The sequence below is a fragment of the Dendrobates tinctorius genome, unplaced genomic scaffold, assembly GCF_039654945.1.
Source record: "Dendrobates tinctorius isolate UK_male_01 unplaced genomic scaffold, ASM3965494v1 ptg000119l, whole genome shotgun sequence".
Classification (NCBI taxonomy): domain Eukaryota; kingdom Metazoa; phylum Chordata; class Amphibia; order Anura; family Dendrobatidae; genus Dendrobates; species Dendrobates tinctorius.
Window position 1 is genome coordinate 9,329 of NW_027361787.1, and position 9,877 is coordinate 19,205.

At 48.0% G+C, this 9,877-nt stretch overlaps 1 protein-coding gene across 1 annotated transcript; it reads left to right on the forward strand.

Moving 5' to 3' along the window:
* Positions 1–3,906: 3,906 nt before the first annotated feature.
* LOC141101528 (gastrula zinc finger protein XlCGF66.1-like) lies at positions 3,907–9,454 on the forward strand (the record flags this gene model as incomplete). Its single annotated transcript, XM_073590653.1, has 4 exons — positions 3,907–4,086; positions 4,169–4,292; positions 4,376–4,462; positions 8,559–9,454. Coding segments are annotated over 4 exons (1,161 nt in total), but the record flags the coding sequence as incomplete, so codon positions are not given.
* Between the last annotated feature and the right edge of the window lie 423 nt (positions 9,455–9,877).

Genomic DNA, 9,877 nt, shown 5'->3' on the forward strand with positions numbered 1-9,877 from the left:
TACACACACGGCTCCGCTCCGTACACCTCGTACACACACGGCTACGCTCCGTACACCCCGTAGACACGCGGCTCCGCTACGTACACCTCGTACACACACGGCTCCGCTCCGTACACCTCGTACACACACGGCTCCGCTCCGTACACCTCGTACACCCACGGCTCCGCTCCGTACACCTCGTACACACGGCTCCGCTCCGTACACCTCGTACACACGCGGCTCCGCTCCGTACACCTCGTACACACACGGCTCCGCTCCGTACACCTCGTACACACAGGGCTCCGCTTCGTACACCTCGTACACACACGGCTCCGCTCCGTACACCTCGTACACACAGGGCTCCGCTCCGTACACCTCGTACACACGCGGCTCCCCTCCGTACACCTCGTACACACGCGGCTCCGCTCCGTACACCTCGTGCACACACGGCTCCGCTCCGTACACCTCGTACACACGCGGCTCCGCTCCGTACACCTCGTGCACACACGGCTCTGCTCCGTACACCTCGTACACACGCGGCTCCGCTCCGTACACCTCGTGCACACACGGCTCCGCTCCGTACACCTCGTACACACGCGGCTCCGCTCCGTACACCTCGTACACACAGGGCTCCGCTTCGTACACCTCGTACACACTCGGCTCCGCTCCGTACACCTCGTACACACGCGGCTCCGCTCCGTACACCTCGTGCACACACGGCTCCGCTCCGTACACCTCGTACACACACGGCTCCGCTCCGTACACCTCGTACGCACACGGCTCCGCTTCGTACACCTCGTACACACACGGCTCCGCTCCGTACACCTCGTACACACACGGCTCCGCTCCGTACACCTCGTACACACACGGCTCCGCTCCGTACACCTCGTACACACACGGCTCCGCTCCGTACACCCCGTAGACACGCGGCTCCGCTCCGTACACCTCGTACACACACGGCTCCGCTCCGTACACCTCGTACACACACGGCTCCGCTCCGTACACCTCGTACACACACGGCTACGCTCCGTACACCCCGTAGACACGCGGCTCCGCTACGTACACCTCGTACACACACGGCTCCGCTCCGTACACCTCGTACACACACGGCTCCGCTCCGTACACCTCGTACACCCACGGCTCCGCTCCGTACACCTCGTACACACGGCTCCGCTCCGTACACCTCGTACACACGCGGCTCCGCTCCGTACACCTCGTACACACACGGCTCCGCTCCGTACACCTCGTACACACAGGGCTCCGCTTCGTACACCTCGTACACACACGGCTCCGCTCCGTACACCTCGTACACACAGGGCTCCGCTCCGTACACCTCGTACACACGCGGCTCCCCTCCGTACACCTCGTACACACGCGGCTCCGCTCCGTACACCTCGTGCACACACGGCTCCGCTCCGTACACCTCGTACACACGCGGCTCCGCTCCGTACACCTCGTGCACACACGGCTCTGCTCCGTACACCTCGTACACACGCGGCTCCGCTCCGTACACCTCGTGCACACACGGCTCCGCTCCGTACACCTCGTACACACGCGGCTCCGCTCCGTACACCTCGTACACACAGGGCTCCGCTTCGTACACCTCGTACACACTCGGCTCCGCTCCGTACACCTCGTACACACGCGGCTCCGCTCCGTACACCTCGTGCACACACGGCTCCGCTCCGTACACCTCGTACACACACGGCTCCGCTCCGTACACCTCGTACACACACGGCTCCGCTTCGTACACCTCGTACACACACGGCTCCGCTCCGTACACCTCGTACACACACGGCTCCGCTCCGTACACCTCGTACACACACGGCTCCGCTCCGTACACCTCGTACACACACGGCTCCGCTCCGTACACCCCGTAGACACGCGGCTCCGCTCCGTACACCTCGTACACACACGGCTCCGCTCCGTACACCTCGTACACACACGGCTCCGCTCCGTACACCTCGTACACACACGGCTCCGCTCCGTACACCCCGTAGACACGCGGCTCCACTCCGTACACCTCGTACACACACGGCTCCGCTCCGTACACCTCGTACACACAGGGCTCCGCTCCGTACACCTCGTACACACACGGCTCCGCTCCGTACACCTCGTACACACACGGCTCCGCTCCGTACACCTCGTACACACACGGCTCCGCTCCGTACACCCCGTAGACACACGGCTCCGCTCCGTACACCTCGTACACACGCGGCTCCGCTCCGTACACCTCGTACACACACGGCTCCGCTCCGTACACCTCGTACACACACGGCTCCGCTCCGTACACCTCGTACACACACGGCTCCGCTCCGTACACCTCGTACACACGGCTCCGCTCCGTACACCTCGTACACACACGGCTCCGCTCCGTACACCTTGTACACACGCGACTCCGCTCCGTACACCTCGTACACACACGGCTCCGCTCCGTACACCTCGTACACACGGCTCCGCTCCGTACACCTCGTACACACACGGCTCCGCTCCGTACACCTTGTACACACGCGACTCCGCTCCGTACACCTCGTACACACGGCTCCGCTCCGTACACGTCGTACACACACGGCTCCGCTCCGTACACCTCGTACACACGCGACTCCGCTCCGTACACCTCGTACACACACGGCTCCGCTCCGTACACCTCGTACACACACGGCTCTGCTACATCCACCCTGTAAACCCCTCCTGACCCCACACAGAAACTTCCCCTCATCCAGCACCATGACAACCAGCACAGCAGAGTCCTGCACACACTGAGGCCCCTGATCATGTGACCCCTGACTCCTCCCCTCCTGTGACCTCATCACAGGTCCTGTGCGCACAGAGCAGCTGTAGAAATCTCCGGCCTCGGGGGTCTCACCAGACTGCGCTCTTTTCTTGCAGGGGCCGCAGTGGATTTCATCCTGGATCCATAGAGCTGAATAGAGGAGCGATGTTCCTTCACTCTGATGGGAATTGATGGTGACTTTTGTCCAACGTCCACGTTACCGAGTAAATCCCCCCAGGACTGCAGCCGGTAAAGACCCCGATATCCACAGGTGTCCCCTCTAATTGGGGGAAAGGGATAGAAAAGCCTCTTATCCCGAGGGGAAACCCTGTACATGGAGACATCGGCCTCAGATCTCTCCTGTCCTGTTCTTCCAGAAAAGCCTCAAACTTCTGTGTGTGACTCAGAGCTGAGATCTAACGGGAGAGAAGATTCCAGTGCGGGGAAGACGGGAAACCTTCATATAGACGGCCGGTGGGGATGGAGGCAGTGACCGACTCTGGCCACATCTGTCTCTAGAGCCGCAGTAGGAGATGAAGATGTCGTCCTCATCATGAAGGAGTTATTTCTCATGTCGCGTGTAATGAATATCTCCTGCAGTATTGCTAATGCCGATTCCCGTGTCGGTAATGAGACGAGAATTAGCGTTATGGAAGATGAGTCTATGAGGAACGTGTTCAGCTGCCGACTCCGAGGAGGAAACTGCTTGTTGTCTGTGGCCTAAATATATAGGTTTTATTAGTAGATGTCAGGGAAGAAAACAAAACCCTGTAAGATAATAAATCTCCTCATATGTTTCCCTTATTATCTCCAGTAAGTGTATTATTACACCGGATTCTTATGATGTTACATCGGATCATCTTCTTCTCATTCAGGTCTCTACAATATCGGATCCTCTCAGTGAAGATCTTCTACAGAAGAGAATTTTCCTGATTTACCCATCAAGGATGGATATGGACAGAGACAAGATGGCGGAGAGGATGTTACACCTCACCCTAGAGATCCTCTTCCATCTCACTGGAGAGGTGAGAGATTCTGATGACGTCACATTACATCATTCTTATCTATGGGAATAACAGATGGACAGAACTGGAGAGGTGAGGACTCTGGAAATGTCTGTAGTGAGATTTATTAATGTGTCTCTCCATAACCAGGATTACACAGTGGTGAAGAAGACCTCTAGTGATCGCTGTCAGGACCCTGTGTCTGAGGGATGTGGAAGACCCCTGAGCCCAATCACGGGGCCTCCACCTCACCCCCTGATCCATGAGGACATCAATGACCAGAAGATCCTAGAACTCATCTACAAGATGATTGAGCTGCTGACTGGAGAGGTGACACTGCTGGGAATGCTGGGACATTATACAGTAACACTATGAAGGGATCGGGGGATGACGGTATCATTGTATGTGTCAGGTTCCTATAAGGTGTCAGGATGTCGCTGTCTATTTCTCCATGGAGGAGTGGGAGTATTTAGAAGGACACAGAGGTCTGTACAAGAACGTCATAATGGAGGTTCCCCAGCCCCTCACATCACCAGGTAATAGACAGGACTAAATACACACGGCCTATAATTATCTGTATGTAGAGAATGAATTCAGTCCCTGTATGTGTTTCCTCCAGATCTATCCAGTAAGAGGACAACACCAGAGACATTTGTGAGGGATGATGAGTGGTGTAAAGAGGAGATTCCCACATATGACTACCCAGGTGAGTACTAACCACTGAATGCAGAGAAGTCACAGATTCCTCTCAGTCACCGGCTGTGGCTGCTTTATCGGTGGTGTAGTCCGGCCGTATTACCATGATCACCATTTTGCCTCTAGACCACAACATTCTCCTCCACCCAAAACTGTTCAAATGACTTTGGGCAGTGAAATCCCTTTTCTATAGAACTTACAACCAATTACATTGTTTCTGATCCTAAGGAATTCAGATTACTGCACAATCTCTCCTGAAATGGGGAGCAATATTATTTTCTCTAATCTTCTGCTCAGGATCCATAGTAGCTCCAATGGTCCACCATAAATGAGGGCAACTCTGGTTTACTGTTGTGTAATCTGTATTTGTAGTTTTCAGTTAATGAGATTCTCGTGCTCTGGGGCGGGGCTGTGGGTGGGGCTGTGGGCGGGGCTTTATGTGGTGCTCTGATTACATATTCCTCTGTATCGGCCTATGACTGGTCGCTGACCCCTCACTGACCTGCCCCCATTATTACATAATGCATATAATAGCATTGATATTATTGGTGATAATGCCTATAATATTGTGGCTATTGTGAGGCTTAGAAAAAAAAATTACATCCAGCAAAATGTCACCGGTGATGGCGGCGCCTGCGCAGTAGCCTCTATATGAACTATATCAAATTTTTTTTGTTAGGAAGTTATAAGGGTTAAAAGTTAAACAGTGAGGGGGTAAATATGACAGAAAATACCCAAAAGTGACACCATTCTAAATACTGCACCCCTCAAGGTGCTCAAAACGACATTCAAGAAGTTTATTAACCCTTCAGGTGCTTCACAGGAATGAATGGAATGTAGAAGGAAAAAATAAATGACAAAAATTTTCCTTTATACCTTTTTTTTTTTTTTTACTTTCACAAGGGTAACAGGAGAAAATGGACTATACATTTTGTTTTGCAATTTCTTCTGAGCATGCCGATACCCCATATGTGGGGGAAATCTACTGCTTGGGCGCACAGCAGGGCTCGGAAAGGAAGGCGTGCCATTTGACTTTTAGAATGTAAAATATGCTGGAATAATTAGCGGTTGCCATGTCGCGTTTCGAGAGCCCCTGATGTGCCTAAACAGTGGAGACCCACAACAAGGGACCCCATTTTGAAAACTAGACCCCCCAAGGAAATGTGTGGTGGGCACTTTGAACCCCCAAGTGCTTCGTAGAAGTTAATTACCTAGAGCCATGAAAATAAAAAAATCATATTTTTTCAACAAAAAATTATCTTTTTGCCCTCCATTTTTTTCAAAGGGTAACAGGAGAAATTGGACCCCAAAAGTTGTAGTGCAATTTCTCCTGAGCATGACGATACTCCATATGTGGGGGTAAACCACTGTTTGGGCGCATGGCAGAGCTCGGAAGGGAAGGAGCGCTATATTGGAGAGCAGATTTTTCTGGAATTGTTTGTGGGTGGCATGTCACATTGTCAGAGCCCCTGAGGTGCCAAATAAGCATAAGCCCCAAAAGTGACTGCATTTTACCAAATACTTCCCTGAATGAATTCTTCTAGTGGTGCAGTGAGCATACTGACACCACAGCTGTTCCACAGAAAATTATACCATTGGGCAGTGAAGAAAAAATAATTACATTTTTACCACTAAAATGTTGTTTTAACCCCTGATATTACATTGGAAAATATATAGATAGGTAAATGGTTACTACACCCATAGATGAATTGACATAGGGGTGTCATTTCCAAAATGGGGTCACTTCAGGGGGGATTCTGCTGTTGTGGCACTTTGGAGAGATGCTAAGTGCCAGAACAACAGAATCCCCCCTGAAGTGACCCCATGTTGGAAATGACACCCCTATGTCAATTCATCTATGGATATAGTGACCATTTTCACTACATGGATGATTTCCAGAAACTCGTAGAAGTTTCAGAGCAAAAATTGCAGAAATGTCATTGTAGTGCCCAATATATTGTGCCCAGCTTGTGTCTCTGGAGACCTCCCCCCACCTACCCCCGGAAATTGTTACGTCAGCTCTACTGAAATGTGTCTGTCACTAAATAATCCAAATGCTTGAATGTCAAAACAGTTCAAAAACGTGGTTCTGTGTGGAAGATTGTAAAGCCGTCATGGAGTCATAAGGCTGGCAGTGATGGGCATTGTGGGTAATAATAGCGGGGATCATGCCTCATTCCTCTCTTGGAACATACACGACATCTTCTCTGGGGGTTCTTTCTTGTTTCAGTTACTGGGATGAGTGCAATAAAATGTCGCTCAGTGAGTCTTCTGACATCTTCACATTCTAAAGGATTGGCGGGGACAGAATTTTCAAAAACAAGATTTTCAGTGACCTTTTCCTGATGATCAAGGAAAGTATCTGCATTTCCGGCTTTTTTGTATAACACAAAAGAATTATATGTGGCCACCTGAAACAAATACATGACTAACTTTTTATACCAGATATATGACTTTATTGATACCTGGTATGGCTGTAGAACCTGATCTGCAAGGTCCACACCCCATATATTTGTTGTAGTCAATGACAGACACAGGTTTTGGAGTAGTGGATCCCTGTTGGTCTGCAGTGGCCCTTGTGGCATCTGTGTGGATCGAGCTCAGGATAAAAATATCTTTTTTATCCTTATACTTAAGGACAAGCAGCTCTCCATTGTGTAAAGCCCCTGACTGCCCCTTTCGGAAATTTTTGCTGACCAATGATTGTGGAAACCCCTGACAGTTTTTGTGAATGGTCCCACAAGCCCCTATGTTATGTTCAACCAGACTTTTAAATAGAGATATGCTGGTGTAGTAGTTGGCAACATATAGATTGTAGCCTTTTTGCAAAAATGGAGTTATCTCCTCCCAAACCATTTTTCCAGATGTCCCCAGATAAGTAGGGCATCCTGGTGGGTCTAGTTGGCCATCTTTCCCCTCATACATGCGAAAAGCTTTCATAACAGGTCCTAGGAAGAACGGCAGAAAACATAGGGGTGGCTTGAACAAGGCGGTTGGACCAATAAGACTGAATGCTCGTTTTTTAACAAGCCCCATTGCGAATGTAAGTCCTAAAAATGTTTTCTTTTCTAGGACATTAGTTTGTCCATAAATTTGACCTAGCATAATAGGATCGTGGATTCTGGCTGACGAATTGGGACATATATAAATTTGTAGGACAATATGCTCTAGCAAGCTATCTGTCAGAAACAAATTAAAAAAAATAATTGGTCCAAATTTTTCCACCTCCACATTTATACCAGGAATGGCATTAAAATTAGGGATGAATGGAGTAGCCGAATCCGAAGCCTCCTATCTGGGAAATGCTACATCAAGAGGCAAAGCCCCTTGGACATTGGTGTGCGCCAATTCATGAGCACTAGGGACAGCACTAGTACTGAGCATTGTTCCCTGAGTTGGAGACATTTCTCCTGAAGCGCTATTTGACCTTCTTGTTGTACTGGTCCTTGTGTGTGAGGATGGACCAGAATCAATGCTCATTTCTGAGCTATCACTGTCGCTGCTACTAAAGCCCTCGATATCCACATCGCCATCTGACACTGCACTTTCTTCACTGTCAGAACATAAAAGTGCATAAGCCTCCTCTGCACTATAATACTGACCGGCCATTTTATTCATTTTTATTTTATTTTTTCCGGAAATAGAAAACTCTGACGTGACCAAATTATTGGGGAGACAATTGAGAAAAGCCTAATTTTTTACCCTACCCCTAACTTTAGAATAAACCCTAACTTTAGCCCCAACACTAACCCTAACTATAGCACTAACCCTAACCTGCCTTATCTGTTTTTCTATTGACAAATGATGGACCTGAGTGGGGTCTTGTTTTTGTGAGATGAGAATTGGTATTATTTTCGCCTACATAACATTGATTGGTTTCTTTACATTTGATATTTGGGAGGCAGAATGAACAAACAGTTGAACACCGCACACTGCTGGCTCATCCAACAAGGTTTTCTATTAGACTGTGAACTGTCATTGTCTTGGTAAATAATTAAAGTTTTTTACATAGCTTGCCATTTTTATGTACAGTTTAAGTAGAAATGTTCAAAAATATAAAACTCAAGGATATTTTATTTAAAAAAAATGTTTTTTTATCTTAGCAGATGACTATAACAGGAGATCAGAGGGACAGCTGACATCTTCAATTTTTAAATCTGATGATCTTGAGATCCTACAAGATACAACTGAAGCGATTGCTGTTTCTCCAGATATATTATCATCCATTCACAGCAGAGATCTGTCATCTGATCCTATAGAGCAGGTCCCATCTTCTGATTCATTACTGACTAATAAGGAAAATCAAAGTCACAGAAGAGGCAATAAAAAACAAACTGCTCCTAAAGCAAAGAAGCCATTTTCATGTTCAGAATGTGGGAAATATTTTACATGGAAATCCCGTTTTGTTACTCACTATAGAACTCACACAGGGGAGAAGCCTTTTTCATGTTCTGAATGCGGGAAATGTTTTATCGATAAATCAGAATTGGTTAGGCACCAAAGAACTCACACAGAGGAGACGCCTTTTTCATGTTCAGAATGTGGGAAATGTTTTAACGAGAAATCACGTTTTGTTACTCACTATAGAACTCACACAGGGGAGAAGCCTTTTTCCTGTCCAGAATGTGGGAAATGTTTTAGCCAGAAAGCGATTCTTGTTAGACATCAGAGAACTCACACAGGGGAGAAGCCTTTTTCCTGTTCAGAATGTGGGAAATGTTTTAAACAGAAACATGATCTTATTAGGCACCATAGAACTCACACAGGGGAGAAACATTTTTCATGTTCAGAATGTGGGAAATGTTTTAACCAGAAAGGGAATCTTGTTAGACATCAGAGCAGTCACACAGGGGAGAAGCCATTTTCACTTTCTTAATGTGGGAAATATTTTACTTGGAAATCAACTGTTAATAAACATCAGAGACGTCACATAGGGGAGAAGCCTTTTTTATGTTAATAATGTTGGAATAGTTTTACCCAAAATTAAATCTTCTTAAATGGGTTGTCTCTTGTCATTCTTCATGTTTGCTGACAAAAGGATAAAACTAAACTTTATTAATTCCAAATGTAAAGCTATACCCATAATTCACCCCCTGAAGGTTAGTCAGTAGGTGACTAATAGAAAAAACATGTACCCCACATCTCAGTATATAGGGTGAGGTGACGTATACACACTCACTCTCCAAGCCTCTCATTTCTATGGGTTTCATCATCCTCACCAAAGGCGACTCATCAAGAAACTATTTAATATTGACCTATTTTCAAGCGAGACTAATCGAAAAAAAAAAAAACTAAAATCATGAATCATGTTATTTGAAACAGTCAGAAAACTAGCCCCATATTGGCAGATCTCAGACCTGCAGCAGCCAAAAAGGCAAATGCAATTCTAGGATGTATTAACAGAAGCATACAGTCTAGATCACGT